The following is a 17,307-nucleotide window of genomic DNA, read 5'->3' as shown; positions in this document are numbered from 1 at the left end:
ATTTGGAGAAAAATCGTGTTTTTAAGAAACAAGTGTGTCCCTTGTCACTTGGGAATTTATGGTGAAAAGTCATTTGACAAATACGGGTATTTTTGGAAACATATTTGGATGAGAATAATTGTTTTGAGACATCATGTGAAAATACTAATTAAACTCAAGGAAAGAAAGAATGTTTTGAAAACCTTAGTTTCTGGATAAAGTTGTTGAGATGTTTGACTTGCGGAAGGCTTGTGAGCCGTGGCCCAAAGTTATTGAGATGTTTGACCTGCGGGAGGCATGAGTGCCGCGGCCCGAGGTTGTTGAGATGTTTGACTTGCGGGAGGCTTGTGAGCCGTGGCCCGAAGTTATTGAGATGTTTGACCTGCGGGAGGCATGAGTGCCGCGGCCCGGGGTTGTTGAGATATTTGACTTGCGGGAGGCTTGTGAGCCGTGGCCCGAAGTTATTGAGTTGTTTGACCTGCGGGAGGCATGAGTGCCGCGGCCCGAGATTGTTGAGATGTTTGACTTGCGGGAGGCTTGTGAGCCGTGGCCTGAAGTTATTGAGATGTTTGACCTGCGGGAGGCATGAGTGCCGCGGCCCGGGGTTGTTGAGATATTTGACTTGCGGGAGGCTTGTGAGCCGTGGCCTGAAGTTATTGAGATGTTTGACCTGCGGGAGGCATGAATGCCGCGGCCCAAGGTTGTTGAGACATTTGACTTGCGGGAGGCTTGTGAGCCGTGGCCCAAAGTTGTTGAGATGTTTGACCTGCGGGAGGCATGAGTGCCGCGACCCAAGGTTTTTGAGATGTTTGACTTGCGGGAGGCTTGTAAGCCGTGGCCCGAAGTTGTTGAGATGTTTGACCTGCGGAAGGCATGAGTGCCGTGGCTCGAGGTTATTGAGATGTTCGACCTGCGGGAGGCATGAATGTCGTGGCCCGAGGTTCTTGAAAATATTCCAAGAATGCCTTGCACTTATCCAGGGGGAAACTAAGTAAATTTTACTAACTATGAAAATCTAGTTACTCCGTAACTACGTTGAAGAATAAAATGTCACGAATTTTGAACAGTAAAGTGTGTGTTGTTGAACTCTCTATTTTGAGTTAAATGATAGAAATTCTCGGAAATGAAAGTATTATATGCTGATGTCACTCATATACTATGCTATACTTTCTTTTGTTGTTAATCTGGTTGCAGGTAGATTTCAACTTATGGGTAAAGCCTACAGTTTTCTGAGAATTATGTTTTTCGAAACTTTTGTTTACTTTTGGGTGACAATGGATTTCCTTACTTAGCCGTCGTGCTTACTATACTTCATTGTGACCTTTATCAGATGCAATCTAGCGTGGGCTCGTGCAGCCCGGAGGACTCTGATCCATCAGAGTTTGTGTTCCCCGTTTTAGATTATGACGACTATGTACAGTACCTATCAGATGATGACCCATTGTTCCCGGCTATGCTCCAGACCCTCCAGTTCTGGCTTGTACTCCTGACTCCGTTTCCACTCCGGTCTCACCAGTGGTACCTATTTGGCCTCCTGCCCCCGTCAGTCCGTGGTGTCCTATGGATGTCATTCAGGCGAGCTATGGGTTTTATCCCATGAAGGTTTTACCTGAGAGTGACCCCCTTGAGTTTGTCGTTCGCTACCCCTATCCGTGGGACCCGAGTCCTCCAGATTATCATGAGGAGTGGATGATGTACATCAACACTTGCAACTTCCTGGACCACATCACCTGGTTCGAGGGTGAGTTGCATCTCGTGTGGGGCACGTATACTGGCCCGGTGTACCACTCGTTAGACTAGATAGTGCCTAGGGTGGGAAGTCAAGTCTGGCCTTTTTGTGTATATATCTTTTGTAGCCATGTTAGTTCTAAGATGGCTAGTAAGGTCGGGTCTAGCTCAAACTCTCTTGATGGGCTGTAACTAAACCATGGTACATGTTAGTAGCTAGTTTAGCTACTCTTTTGCTGATGCTATAAAAATGCATATCAAGTTATGATGGTTACGATGATATGGTACGGTTTTCTTATCTTTAGCCTGTGCATCTAGAATGAATCCTATCTGTATGTGATTGGGTTTAGTCTAGGTGTGGCGGTAACTACTCCGGTTGTTCGGTATAGCCGAGTCGGGGTGTTACAGTACTTTATATGTGTTAGAATAATGAAATTTCTGAGGTAAGATAATGTATTTTATGAGTTAGAATAATGTATTTTATGTGTTAGAATAATGTATTCCCTGAGTTTGAATAATGTATAATGTACTTTATGTGTTAGAATAATGAAATTTGAGGTAAAGTAATGTATTTTATGAGTTAGAATAATGTACTTTATATGTTTTTGGACCATGGTCCACACAGCTCGGTCCATGCAATAATGATTGGGCTCATCATAGACCATAAACCAAAGCCCATGGTCCACACAACTGTGCGTACCACAAATAAAAAGTGCATTATTTGCGCACATAAATTAAAGTACATTATTTGAGTACTGAAAGTACATTATTTTGTATAATTCGGAGTATCAAATAATGTACATTCAGTACACAAATAATGTAATTTTAGTATATTAAAAATGTACATTTTATTAAGGTAAAATACATTATTTGAGTACTGAAAGTACATTATTTTGTATAATGTATATTCAATACAAAAATAATGTACTTGTAGTATATTAACAATGTACTTTTTTTTTATGGTCTAGACACTGTGTGGACCATGGTCCACATCAGGGCCGGTTTATGTGCCTCCAAAATTTTGTGGTCCAGACTAGGGGCCTCCAAAATTTTGGGGCCCTGTGCGGTTGCACATCTTGCACGCCCTAAAATCCGGCCCTGGTCAACATAATAATTTTCCTTGGTCAGTATAAGTGAAATTCGAGGGAACATGACTAGACTCCGATTACACATGTATGGTCTAAGTATTAGTTAAACCACGTAGTAACAAACTGAAAAAGAATTTATTGTACTCAAATAGATAAATGGAAAACTAGTTCTTGAATTCTCAAACTAACGAAGTATGCAACAATTACAGAATAGGCAAACAAACAAAAAACAGTAAACAGTAAGAAGGTTTAGTAACCTAGTTCAGAGTACGCATACTCGTACATCTTGGAGGTGGGGGGCATCTCATGGAAAGACTGTCCATTTCTCTATTAACTTCAAGAATGCGATTCTTTGAATCAACGAGAAGTACACGAAGGATTCAATAGAGTAACGCTAAAGACTTAGCTAGCTGGAAGAACTCCATCAATGAAGAATTGGCTTCGATCTCCCGATCTTCAGAATTGGGGCTCCCCCTCAATTGTAGCTTGAATGACTCCCGTCAATTTCAAATGGATTTTTCGCCCGTGATCAAAAAGAGTTTGGAGAAATTAACTTGATGTTGATTTCTTGTTAGCTCAATGAAGTAATCAAGTCATTCGTTTAGCTTTGTATCAATCTCAATATTTAGCTGTATACCTCTGTAAATTTCTTGATCTGTCTTCAAAGAGAATGAGTTAGCCTGTAAATAGATGAATCCCATAAAACTCTCAGTAGCTTCAACTGTCTTGAACAATAATACTTTGAACAATCTACCTAGCAGGTTCAGTCTTCAATCTTCATAGCTGAGAAGTTAAACTCACTACTATAGAAATAACATTTAACGTCTAACATATAACGTCGGTTATTCCAAAACCGACATTAAATGTCAATAAATAAATAAATAATAATATATATAATTTTTAACGTCAATTTTTTCAATAACCGACATTGTATGTAAATTTTTTTATAAAAAAAATTGAGCATATAACGTTGGTTCTGAAAGTAACCGATGTTATATGCTCAATTTATTTTTTTAAAAAAAATAATTGTACATATAACGTCAGTTTCCGAAGAAACCAACGTTATATGTATAAATTCTTCCTTTTTTTAAAAAAAAGAATTGAGCATACAACGTCGGTTCGAAACCGATGTTGTATGCTCACATTTATAAAATACTATCCAAACGTCACACAAAAAGACTGTAAAAACTTAGAAAGTTCACATCCACGCAAAAAGATATGGATGAGACATGAACTCTATGAAGGTGATGGAGGTGGCGGCGATGGAGGACGACGGCGAAGAGAGCAAGAAGCAGTAGGCAGTGTGGAAGTGGAGAATGAGAAATGGACGCTGGGTTGTCATACATTTGTCATAAAAATCATCAACAAGGGAAGTCTAACGACAGATCTAAAGACGAATAACAGATCTGAAGATTTCATCAACAAAGAAAGTTTAACTACCGTCTGATGGACAATTTTAATATAGGTCCTCGCAAGTGCACGAATCAGTTGTAGTGATAGTGTGCAATAGCAAGGGTCGATCCCACAGGGAATTAATACGATGCAATTTATAAACTTTGAAAATAATTAACTTAAATGTAATAAAGTAAAGCCAAAATTGATAAAAATAACTTGAAATTAAAATAACTAAACAATTTAAAGTGTTCAAAACTAATTAGGATTCAAAGTGTACTTAACCAAATAAATCTGCAAGTGAAAACGAAGGCAGGAAAGTCAATTGAATTAACCAGGAAACAAGATAGCGACTAACAACAGCATAAAGGCTAGGAACATGAATCAATTACTACTAATAGTTTTTGCAGATTAGCTTAACTTGCCAACCAATTAAGGGTTCGTTCTAACTGCTATATGACTACTCTGTATGGTGTCCAGGGTAAGTCACGTGCTTTAACTATTCGTGTACTTAAGATACTTATTTAAACGGTTAAAACCCATTAAATCTAAAAGAACTTACGAAATACCCGGGTTTAAGAACCAAATAAATAATCCAACAAGTCAGCTAATTATTTATTCATTTATCTTACGGAGCTTGAATTAACAGGTATGGGTTGTACTCAATTAATTCCTTCAATTATTTATTCATTTATCTTACGGAGCTTGAATTAACAGGTATGGGTTGTACTCAATTAATTCCTTCAAACAACTAATTAATGCTAGAATTGGCCAAAATCAACACAACTAGTCTCAATACGAAACATAAGATAAAACTTAATCAATTGGCAACATTAAAACTTATATCAATGCAAAGTGTTAATAGTGAATTGTATCATATTCCTAGGGCACAATATTTAACAAACAATAAATAGAGAAGTATTAATTAATTTAAGCAACATCATTGAGAATTGGCAGTAAAAACTAATCATTAGCAAAAGGTTAGGCAGTACGGACATCCTCAAAATCAACAATACAATACTACTTTTTTTTTTTTGAAAGTACAATACAATACTACTAAACAAATTGAAATTAATTATGGAGAAGCTAAGCAAATTGAACCAGGATTGCTGCTGAACCACGGAATTCGTAGAAGTCGCTGAGAATCTACTTGCGGCGCCGGGAACGATTGTTGACCACGAACTGAGAGGATCGCCGTCGCTAGATTAATTCACCCAAGTTCATCTGTCGTCTTCTCCGGAATTGATCCAGAGTTAGTTGATGATCTCTTCTTCAGAATCGCCTTCTTTTATACTGTCTAGCCTCAACTGTTTCCCCCAAGCTCGCCCAGGATTTGCTCCTCCATGCCGATTAAAGCTCCTGCGATCTCCCTTCTCGTTTTGCACGGTTGACCATACTGCTTTGTTGAAAGAGTTTGGTTCACAAACAATAACTCTCTTTTTTGTTTTTAATTACATAACCAACATCTAAATAAATTAAAGCTCAAATAAAAATAACTTGTTAATACTAATCTAACTGCAATTATTAATTTATTGATTTATTTATAGTTATAGAATAAACATAAAGTAAATACGAATATAATAATTTAATATGATTAAGCATAAAATATAACTATACAATAAAAATTATTAAATAAAATATAATAAAATAAAGTAATAAAATTGCACTTATCAAATTTCCCCACACTTATTAATTTGTTTGTCCTCAAGCAAAGACATTATTAAAAAGGAATAAGAAAAGAAATTAAGAACAAAACCAAAGCACTAAACTGATCTTTACCCGAATAGCCTTTCAAATTTATTGCCTCTTCAATGAAAAATTAATGTCAACTCAGAGAATCTTGATGTTGTGTGTATTGTGGTGAGGTGAATGTGAAGGTGGAAGTGGTAAAACGAAGAGTCAAGACTCCCCGAGTGTCGTGTCTCTCAAGGATGACGAATGGGAATCGAATTGGTGTGTTGGCATCTAAGAGGTTGAAGGAAAAGAGTTACGGGAATGGCTATGAGTTGGATTCATTGGTAAGAGGGTAAGGTTGATAAGGGTTGTGTAAAGTAAAGAAAAGTAAAGTGGAGATTGGGGCTTTAGGCTTTTCCATGTGGTTTATCTTTGGTCGGTTTTGCGAGTGCAAGTCATGGAATAGACTAGGGAGTTCATGGCACACTACCAAGTGGCGTCACACTTTGGACTCCCACATCCTCATTCGGTTGGGGCATTTCATCGAACACTTTGTCTACCACTCCTCTCGGATCTTGTCCTTTCAGACTAAGAGCGGAGATGTGGGTGAGTGAGACTCGTGAGAGGCCGCTATCGCGCACACACTCACTTCCTTTGGGTTTGCTACCTAATGTGGCCACAAAAGGCACAAAGCTTAAAGAACATCATCCACACAAGTTCAACATCCAACAAGCAAGCAATTCACAAATCAAAGCAATAATATTAAACATCCACATAAATCTACCATGGGGCCACCAATCCCCTATTTAATCTACTCTAGCATACTAAGAAACAAGAACAAGAAGGAAGAATTCAAAGAAACAAGTATTGAATTAGAAATTGAAGAGAATGGTTACCACCTCTTGAAAAAAGGGATCTTACAACCTTGATCTTGAATCCCAATCTTCATTTTTGCCCTTGATCTATTCTAAACTATGAAAGGAAGGAATTTTCCCCCAAGAGGGGAGAAACCCCTCTAGATCTATCTACCCTATTCTCTCAATTTTCTGATCTATTCCCCTCCTTTTTTTTTTAGGTTTAGGGCAAAAGGGATTTATATAGGTGACAAAGAAAAGGAACAAATTTCCCAAAATAGCCCTTGGCCCGACCACGCTTGCTCACACGCGTGTGAGTGGCGTGGTGGCTCTCTAGAATAATTCCACGCCCAGCCACACGCGTGTGAGGCTGCGTGGGGCGCTACTGCATTTCGGCTTGTTTGTCTTTTGCTCTATTTTAGCTTCAAATCCCTCTCCAACATGTGAAATACTTCAAAACTCTTTCTAGAAATGTTGTTAGAAGAAATTGATCGCCTTTGAGCTGAAATGCATAAAATTGTTGTAATTGGATGTCAAAACGATGCGCTTTTAATCTAATAAAGACCCCTTATAAGTGCTATTCTTGGTGCTTATCAAATCTATAAAACAATTGACTAGAACTTTTTATTATAATATAATGCTATTCAAATAAGAAGAAGGAAATATGTGCAAGTGTGCTAGTACACCTTATATGTGATATACAAAAATCAATAAAATAAATATGAATATTTCACAAAATACAACCTAACCAAATTCGAAAACACTCCATCACAGTGCAGGTGCAAAACATGAAGGAAAACAAGGATCAAGGCATTTATTAAAATTGAAATGCAATTGCTCGTCTCTTCCAAAGTTCACTCATTATTTTTCTGCTTATGACTTTTTCCAAAGAGACTTTCCCCAAAAAATCTCGCCATTTTACGTCAGGCATGTTTTTTTTTTTTTTTGGAATTTTTATTTTTATTTTTTTATTTTTATTTTTTTTTAAGAAGAGAACTTTTATTGAATATAAAAGAGGCACAAGGCCTTACAAATGCCATGAGCCCAAAAGTGACCCATGGCTCAAAACACAAGAGGCAATTTAGCCTTACAAAATTTCATGGGCTAATATCTAGCCTAAAAGACTAAAGGGGCCAAGGCCCTAACAAATGAAAAGGCCCAATTGGGCTTACATAATAAGGCCCAAGCCTTCAAAACTGAAATGGGCCATTCGGCCCTCTCCAAACAAATGGCCATTCGGCCTTCTCCAATAAAATGACCATTCGGCCATTCACTTCCATAGCAGCCCTCACGTGATCATCCAATGGTCCACTGGGCTTTTACCTCCAAATGGTCCAGAATGAACCAATTTCCATAGGCCCTTATAATCAAGCACCCAATTAATTTGTTTCTTTTTTCCTTTTTCTAAATTCCATGCACCAGCCCGTCAAATTTAAACATGAATTCTCCATACTACCAATTTGATCCCTCATTCTCATATAATTCCATTTAGCCACACATTAAATTCAGCCCCTGAAATGATGATTCATGCATACGGCCCACCCCCCTACACTTCAAAATAATCCCACACTCCCATACTCACATTCAAAACCAATCAACAATATAAAATATTAAAACTGCTGCTCCAAAATTCCAGTTAGCTTTCACCATTCAGTCCATTAATTCCTTTGCCCGCCTAAATTCACCGTATTACCCAGTACATACTGCCATCAAATAGCCATACCACTTCCAGTTTATATATTTGCTTTAACATCTTCAGTTTCCAGTAGCTAATATTAGCTACTTCCCATTCTCATCATCACTCTCATCATAATAGTCCCCGACCCATTTACACAACTTATAACCCGTACTTATTTGATTTTTCAATCCCCGACCTAAACTCGATCTAGGACCATATTTCTCCCTCACCGGGCTTGATTCAATTTTCCTCCTAAGGATGATTTTTCAATCCCCGACCTAAACTCGATCTAGGACCATATTTCTCCCTCACCGGGCTTGATTCAATTTTCCTCCTAAGGATCTTGGCGGCCTCTCTTGCACCTATGATATCATACTTTTTAATACCACCATGAGTCTCCAAGAATTTTTTCAACTCCTCAAACATGTCATCCATCACACTCCACATCTCTTCATCTTCTTCCCAAATTTTATTCAACTCAATTACCCACTCTTCTACATCAAACTTCTTCTTTTGTAATTCTTGCACTAATTTTAGAGAGGAAGAATTTCCTCTACCCTCCACCCCTCCAACCATCCCTTCACCAGGAGTAAATGGACTCCCAATCTCTCTATTTTTATTCACCTCTTCCACACCTACCGTAGGAGGCGTTGGGCCATCATTCACTTTCATTGGACTTACAAAATCAATTTCAATTCCCTCATATTTCCCTTTCAAAACCGAAATTCTTTCCACAAAAATTAGATTAGCTTCCTCCACCAATGCCTCCTTCTTTTTCTCAAATTCAATAAGCCCAAGGTCCCCTTGGGCTTTTTCAAAAAAAAGACATGACCTCTTGTTTTGCATCTTCAATAACTTTAATCCCCTCCATATCTTGGCCCATTTTAACTTTCATTCTCTCAGCCCATTCCTCATAGTCCATAGGTTCAGCACACAGCCCATCCTCACTCTCATTCATTACTTTTTCAGCTAATCTTTCTATGTGACCAATGGCAGCTTCATAGATTATTTCCTCAGCCATATGGGCCAATGTGGCCTCATCCGGACCAAGCCCAGACCCACCCTGACCCGGCCCAACAGGGACAGAGCCCACTTCCACCTTCTGTTCTGCCTCTCCCGTAACAGAGATCACCGCCTCACCTTCCTCCGCCCTTCGATTTCGATCCGCCACCACCTCCTACATCACAACCGGCGCCGCCTCCGCCACCGGTTCACCCACTGGATCCACCTCCTCCTCCGCCGGCATCTCTCCCTCCATCCTCCGTCCAAAATCCCCTGTTTTCCTCTTCCAACAAGACAAACTGCCATGGCCATATCGACCACACTCCTCACAGTAAATTGGCACACGCAAAAATTCAATTCGTTGCCAAAATCCATTCACGACACCATCTTCATTCACAAATTCAATCCATATTCTCTCTAATCTAGGTTTAGTAATATCAATTTCTAATCTCACTTTCGCCACACTTGGCCGAGACTTTCGAATTGTCGCAGAGTCCAGTTCAATCGCTCTCTCAATTGGAGCACATATGCGATATATTGATTCAAAATTAAACAAATGAAGAGGTAAGTTTGGCAATTGAATCCATACCAATGATAGAGGAGAATCCCTTGCCGCACACCACGACGGAGTCCATCGCTCAAACCAAGCCCTAGCGCCGTTCAACAGCATCCGTCCTCGGAACCATGATCTCTTAAAATCTGATTCCAAATCAAATCGCAACATGATCGCTCGTTTATTCAAGGATCCAATCAGAATTCCTCCATCCAGACGCAAAACCGATCCGATCGTTGCTTTAATCGCCTCCAACGAAGGTCTTTCTTTCGCAAATCGAGCAACCAAGGTTCGTTTCTCCTCAATCTCCACCATCCGCCTCCATTCTGCTTTAGCAAAATGCACAGAAGGCTCAATCCCTTCCCGTTCGCAATTCTGAGCTGGTGCCGTATCATGAGGCGCTGATTTTGGAGATCGGAATCGTAAGCCCGCAATTTCTGGGAATAGCTCGCAATCGGTTCTCAAATCCTCCACCTGATCACCAAACAGAGCTTCTGGACTCATTACTTGAATTTTCCAATTTTCCGGCGTCGTAACCGTCGCCGGAAAACCCTTTGCCGCCGTTGACGGCGGCGGCGCCACCTCCAGCTCCACCGCCGGACCTCCTCCCACCGCCAGGATCACTTCGGGCAAACACACCGTGCAAATCTGCTACGGCAGTTTAAATGAAATAAATGGGAATTAAATGAATAAAGAATGAATATTCATTAAACTCCTTTGCAATTTGGGCAAAAATGGAATTTGGGAACTTAGGGGTAGTTTGGGAATTTTTAGAGAGGGAATTTTTAGAGAGGGAATTTATTTTTAAAAATATTTAATATGGTCCCCCGTTTGGGTTTTCAATTTTGTGTGTACTCATGAATCAGACCACAACACTTATTTATTTATTTATGATACATGTGTAGGTGGCTGATACAGCGGAGTAGAATCTCTGAATTTATTGGAAATAAATAAATAAATGAATAAACTCTCATTTATTTTTTAATTTTCTTTTATTTTTTTTTGGATATTTTCTACCTCACTTATGCCATAAAGATGACCCTTGAACCAAAACACTACACCACAATTTATAGCACTCAAGAATTATTTAAGAACTTGAAAAAGGGAATATAAAGTGAAACTGACATATAAACCATCAAAGAAATTGCATAAAACATATAAAGGTATTTGTGATTTTCAAATTCTATTAAATTTGTTTTTTTTTTTTTTTTTGACAAAAGTTATTCAAAATATAAAGTAAAGATAGAAATAACACTAGCCACTTGCAATATACACACCAAGAGTTGACAAAACCCTGCATTATTAGCATCATTATTCAAAATATACACAAGGGTAAAGCTCAAGCTAATGCTAGAATTTTAAAATTAAAAGGTTCATCAAAATAAACAGAAGAAAATTAAAAATTTTGAAATTTTTTAATGTTTTATGATTTTTAGGTAAAATCCCTTCCCCACACTTATTTTCAACATTGTCCCCAATGTTGTGAGATGAAAGAAAAGAAGATAAAGAAAGTCCTCCCTTGTTCATATTTTCTTTTGTAGAGTTCTCATCCGGCCTTGCAAGTTTTAAATGAAAAGAAGAACTTGCTTTATTATCCACACCATACAAAAGATTCTCCTTTTGCAGTTTATCAAACTCCAATTTATTTTTCTGCGTGGAGTCCAACCCCTTAACTGCAAAACACTCGTTAGCTTTATTTGACATCATAGATTTAAAATTAGAAAACTCCACAGTGTCATCAACCACAGTCATGGTTGACTTGTCAATACGAAAAAAACCAATGTCGTATCTTTTTATTTAAAAAATTAAAGGGGATACGACGTCGATTCTTTTTAAAAATCGACGTTGTATCTTAATTTTTTATTTAAAAAATTACATACGACGTAGGCTTTATCATTTATTTACTAGGTTGGCAAAAACAACGTCGAAAAATAATCAACATTGTATGTAAAAAAGAAAAAACCGACGTTAAAAATGTTTTATGTAGTAGTGACTAGATCCTTCTATAACATACCCTAGTTCAGACTTTAACAACTTATTGAAAGATGAATAGCTGTTTTGTTCCATAAAACTTTAACAACATAGAGGGGTAAATAATATATCTTCGTAAATCTTTTGAAATATTCATTTTATTAACAATCTTCACCTTTGTTAAGTTTATGGCAAATGCAGTTTGTTCAAACAAAATCAACAGAAATTAAGTACAAGTTGGATTAGATCCGAAAAATACCAAGTTTTAGATAAACGAAGGATCAAAGCTTAACCAAAGACACTTATTACATCAAACAAATTAAATTAAACATAAAATGTCTCTTCAAAAAAGTGTCTTCAACAACAACCTACTTCAATTTCAGCTAACAACAACGATCACGTGGTAAGATTGATTTTGGTTGAAGTAATCCCCCTAAGTTGCTAGAAACTAATGAATCTGTAGTCATTAGACTTCTTGGTGGGGCCAGTACGTGTAGATTAATCAAGGTCTTCTACAGGAGCAGAAGGTTGTGCAGTTTCTTGTGGCTCATCTGATTCAGCCTCTTGTTCAGCCATTTTGATGGTCAGCTATGCAAGAAGTTGCATGTCCAAGTTTCTTCTTTTCTCCATTATATCAATCACCTTGTTCATTTATTCAATCTAGTGTTTAAGCACTTGAGCAGATAGCTTGTTAGTTTTCATTTGAGTTGGTATAGTTAGAGATGGTGCAACAACTGGTTGTTGATTATTTAAAGGAGCAACTCAAGCACGTGAGGCAGTTCAAACAATCTTTTATACACTGATATGACTTTTGGTTACTCTAAAACCTCAAAATGGTAAGGTTTAAAACCTTGAGCAGAGAGAAGGTGGTAGATTAAGTTGGGGTAAGGCAGTTTGACTTTTGGATCTTTAGACTCTAGGAATGTAAGAATTTTCCCATGTATCACATTTCTAATGTTGATTGAAATCTCAAGGCCAATTTTATAAATGACTTTTATCATCTGCTAGTTCAGGAAGCCTCTATGCTCTTTAGCTAACTAGTTTGTCAGTGCAAGTTTGTGCATAATAACAAATTTTGATGTCAACAGTCTAGCTGGTAGGTCGTTTGGATCATTTGGCCACTATTGTAGAAGGCCTTGAGTTACATGTTTTGCGACTAGATGTTCACAAAATGATATTTCATCCACGTCATCTACATCAATGTCAAAATAAAGGTTGATTTTGTTAAGGACTGAAATTGCACCAGTTATTTCGAATACAAACTCTGTGAAACAGGGGAGAAGCTGTGTTGTTTGTTTCTCGGAGCAAATTGGCATAAAACTCTTTGATAGTGGTTGGAGGAGAGGCCTTTGCCTTGGCCACAGTTAAAAACATGTTTGTTCTTTCCAGTAGAGGCACTATCTCACACTTGCTATTGAATTATTTCACATCAATGGTTCTTTCTTTGAGAATTTCTCAAGTAGAGAGACAGAGTCCCATTTACTCTCGGTTATGGGAGATTGGAATATTGGAGCATATATGGACTCCATAGGTGGTTGGGCACATTCCAAGCCGAAACTCCATTTCTCACATAGGGCCAGGTTCCCAATTCAACTATTAGCAACGTGGAGCCCTAGGGGTCGATTGAGTGATTTACGCTTTTTGGGCAGGTGCAATCAAAAGAATTGTTAGGGGTTACCCCCGGGTGTTATAGTTCTCTCAAGGAGTTCAAGTAGGAAGTATTATTTAGGCTTTAGTCAATGGAATGCCTTGTGAGTTCTTCATTCACCGTATCACAAACAAACGATGAATTCAAGTATTGTTGTTATAGTTTGAACAAAATAAAACTAATTGAATGAAATCATATAAACAAAGGTAGGGAATGAATTGTGTGCAGTCATGATGCATCGTTGTGTGTCTTTTGCATAGGAGAATTGGCTTGTGTTATTGGTTATTCTCGAGTGACTTGCTACTACCGTTTCCCCTTTGGTCTACTAGGAACTCTCTAGCTTTGGAGTGCTTTTAGGCAACCAAGAGACATAGAGGCATTTTCACAAACACTTTGCCTACATCACCTTACCTAATCTCAAATTCACGCAGGGTTCTTAGTACTGCGTCCCTGTATCTCTGCATACTACCTTCGTTGGCCTCATATTCCCTTGTGACATGGCTGACTACCAGCTTGGAATCACACCGAATGCGGATCTTTTCTACTTGTAGTCTTGCTGCTAGCCGTAGCCCGTTCAGGAGGGCCTCATATTCGGCCTCGTTATTGGATAACTTGAAGTGGAATCCGATTGCATAGTAGGCGTAGAACCCTTCTAGGGTGATGAGCACTACCCCACCACTGCAGCCTTTGCTGTTGGACGAGCCATCCGTAGATAAGGTCCACCATCCACCATCTTCATTTTCGACCTGCTCCGTCACATCGCGAGCCATGCACTCTATTAGGAATAAAATTGTAATAGTTTTGATGAGTCAATTTGTAATTTTAGAAATCCCCTATTTTATTTTTAGAGTGTAGAGTTTGGACCCGAAAGGCAAGTCATGACAATAGTTTGGTTCGAATTATTGTCTTATAGAGTTCAGTTTGCAATGACTCTTGTAAGTCATTTGCTTCCACTATATACATGAGTGTATATGATCCAATGGACAAGGCCAAATTATTTTTGCTAGAAGACTCGAGTTCAAATCCTATTGAGAACATTTTGAACTTTGAGAGCAAGGAAGGGAGCTAGTAGTATCACGGCTCAAAGTCAAATTTTGGGTCAATGGAGTAACTCATGGAGCTAGTCAAAGGTCAATGGAGGAAGTTAAGTCAAAACCGAGAAGAACTTCAAGATCCACTATCTCTACACCATACGCTATACAATGCTAAGAAGAATCAAATATATTTATTTGATAAACATGACCGAATGAGTTGAAACAGAGAAATGGTTAAGACTTGAGCATATACCTAATGGTCCAGCGTTCAAATCCTACAAGCAACATTTTAGTCTACAGGTCAATGGAGCTACTTGGGGAGCAACTTTTGTTGACTCTCACCAAGACTTATGCGCGTGACACACACAAATTTAATACACGCGTGAAGAGCCCTTTGGAGCGACTTATGGAGCAACTCAAAGTGGAATTTATACTTAACCATTTTTGCATGGTTCATAATTTATTCCAGTACGTGATGCTATGAATCAGAAGAAATCTGAAGGTGGTGATTTTCTGAAGATCATTGTTCATACTCAAGCAAGAGCCACCGGAAAAATATTTTAAGATCAACTTGCCCAAGATCAAATCAAGAATACAACAAAGTCAAGAATATCAAGCTCTGAAGGATACAAAGTCTGCAATATCAAGCTGAGAAGGCAACAAAGTCAAAAATTGGAGGCTACAAGTTTCAAGGATCAATCAAGCCGAAAAAGAAGACTTTGTGAGAAATTACAGAGGTAATTTGTCAAAAGTTACCAGCGATATTAAATGTGCAGATCAAATTGGAGATTTTATCAGATCAAATTGGCAAGTTATCAGATCAACGGTATGGTCATTAAATGAGAAGGTATGACCATCAAGATCAGATTGGAATGACCAATCAGATCAAGTGAACGTTCAAAATTTGAATGTTCATAACGGGCAAATAATTCTTTGAATTATAAGAAGCCCAAGAAGGCTTGAAGAACAGCACGAGATACACGGTAGAGAACGGAACACAGAGGTGACGAGATACAGAATTGATCGGACTTACAACGAAAAACACAAAGTGCTGAGATTTTGAGCTATACACGAGAGGATTTCAAGTCTTAGAAAAGAAATCTTTATTTCTTTAAAACAAAAGTTGTATCTCTACTGAGGGTAGAAAGGAGTGTAGCTGGGTGCGTAACACTCGGGTGAACTAAGTACAGCTTTGTGTGTAACACTTAGTTAGAACGTAGCTTTGTGCGTAGCGTTCGGGAACGTAGCTTTGTGCGTAGCGTTCGGGGAGCGTAGCTTTGTGCGTAGCGCTCGGGAGCTTAGCTTTGTGCGAAGAGGTCGTGCTTGAGTGTAGCTTTGTGCGTAGCACTCGGGAGTTTCACTATTGTATCTGGGTGATTGAAGATAGTGGAAACCTTCCTTGGAGCAAGGAAGAAGTGGAGTAGGAGAATTACACCATCTCCGAACCACTATAAATCTCTGCCTCTCATTTACCTTACTGCACTTTACATATTTGCATGTTTTAACATACTAACCCTTTACGTACTGTGTTGATCATATCATCTGGGTTTGTGTGTTCCCACGTTCGCATGTGGCTCAAACTTTGCATACATGTTCTTTGAGCTATTCTAAGTATTTCCAAAGTATTGCATGTCAAGTATCTCTTCAGTTTTACGCAGTTTTATTTTATAGCACTTTACCGTACGATATTCCGCTGCACATTTCAAGTTGAATTTGTTCACTTGAAATCTCTGTTGTTGAAGTGTTATAAAGTTTTTAATTGTTTGAGAAGTCTATTCACCCCCCCCCCCCTCTAGACTTCTCCCACGCTATCGGGACTAACAAGTGTTATCAGAGCGGTTGTCTATTGAGTCAATATTTGACTACTAGACAGATCTCATAACCTTCAAGATGAAGAGAGACTTGGCTCTGAACCTATTATTTTCATTAGATAAATTTGATGATTGGAAAATACGTATGCAGGTCCATTTATCTGCGTTACACGATGAGATGTGGGAAGTAATTACTAGCGGGCCGATCAAAATTCTTAAAGTCAATACCGCAACCGCACAGACGAGCACAACACTGCAAAATATTCCTAAACCCAAAGAGGAATGGACTCCTGAAGATAGACAATGAAACAACTTGGACAACATTGCCAAGGATATACTATTCAAAGTTATCGACGATGCAACGTTTCCAAAGGTCCGAAAATGCCAAACCGCAAAAGATGTTTGGGAAACACTAGTCAAAATGGGCGAAGGAGACGAGCAAGAAAAAGAGAACAAACTCACAATAGCACTAAAGAAATTTGAGGATTTCAAAATGCTAAATGGTGAGAGCATAGCCGAAATGGAAGCAAGATTTATTAAAGTCTTGGGAGAAATTGCTGATCCAAGTCTTCCCCACCTAAGATGTAACTTACACTCCAAGTCTTCCCCACCTCTCCCACACTCATTTTCGAAAATAGAGAAGGAAAAAGAGAAGGAAAAATATCATTTTCATCTTTGGGATCCAAGAACTCCATAGCTGTTTTCTTCAACACAAGTGCTTCCATAATAGGTAAAACTTTGGTTTTATTCGGTTAATATGACTAGAATCCTCCCTAGAACTTAAGTTTAAGCTAAGGGTTCATGAAAATGTTGTTATGGTGATTTTTGTTTAGGATCTTCGGTGAAAAGTTTGGAGGAGAAGGTCACCATCTTTCTACGGTCTTAAAAATCTACT

At 38.5% G+C, this 17,307-nt stretch overlaps 1 protein-coding gene across 2 annotated transcripts; it reads right to left on the bottom strand.

Annotated features, from left to right (window-relative positions):
* Nucleotides 1-8,381: 8,381 nt before the first annotated feature.
* Nucleotides 8,382-9,267, bottom strand: LOC116021107. Of its 2 annotated transcripts, none has more exons than XM_031261717.1 (2): nt 8,687-9,267; nt 8,382-8,604 (listed from the first exon to the last, which is right to left on the bottom strand). In XM_031261717.1, exons 1-2 carry the CDS (start codon nt 9,237-9,239, stop codon nt 8,495-8,497), a joined length of 663 nt encoding a protein of 220 aa, XP_031117577.1. In that variant the 5' UTR covers nt 9,240-9,267; the 3' UTR covers nt 8,382-8,494. The 2 variants fall into 2 exon arrangements, with proteins under 2 accessions (XP_031117577.1, XP_031117576.1); XM_031261716.1 differs by having other exon boundaries at nt 8,382-8,607; nt 8,690-9,267.
* Between the last annotated feature and the right edge of the window lie 8,040 nt (nt 9,268-17,307).

Source organism: Ipomoea triloba, chromosome 5 (genome assembly GCF_003576645.1).
Source record: "Ipomoea triloba cultivar NCNSP0323 chromosome 5, ASM357664v1".
Classification (NCBI taxonomy): domain Eukaryota; kingdom Viridiplantae; phylum Streptophyta; class Magnoliopsida; order Solanales; family Convolvulaceae; genus Ipomoea; species Ipomoea triloba.
The sequence above is the reverse complement of the archived record's forward strand: the minus strand, read 5'-3'. Positions and strand labels throughout refer to the sequence as shown.

What these genes read in the sequence shown, in the direction of transcription:
- LOC116021107 (XM_031261717.1), bottom strand. Translation starts at nt 9,239, where the DNA reads ATGCAAAACAAGAGGTCATGTCTTTTTTTTGAAAAAGCCCAAGGGGAC. An exon ending in GGTGAGGGAGAAATATGGTC is followed by an intron (nt 8,605 to 8,686) that starts CTAGATCGAGTT and finishes AGAAATATGGTC; the next exon opens with CTAGATCGAGTTTAGGTCGG.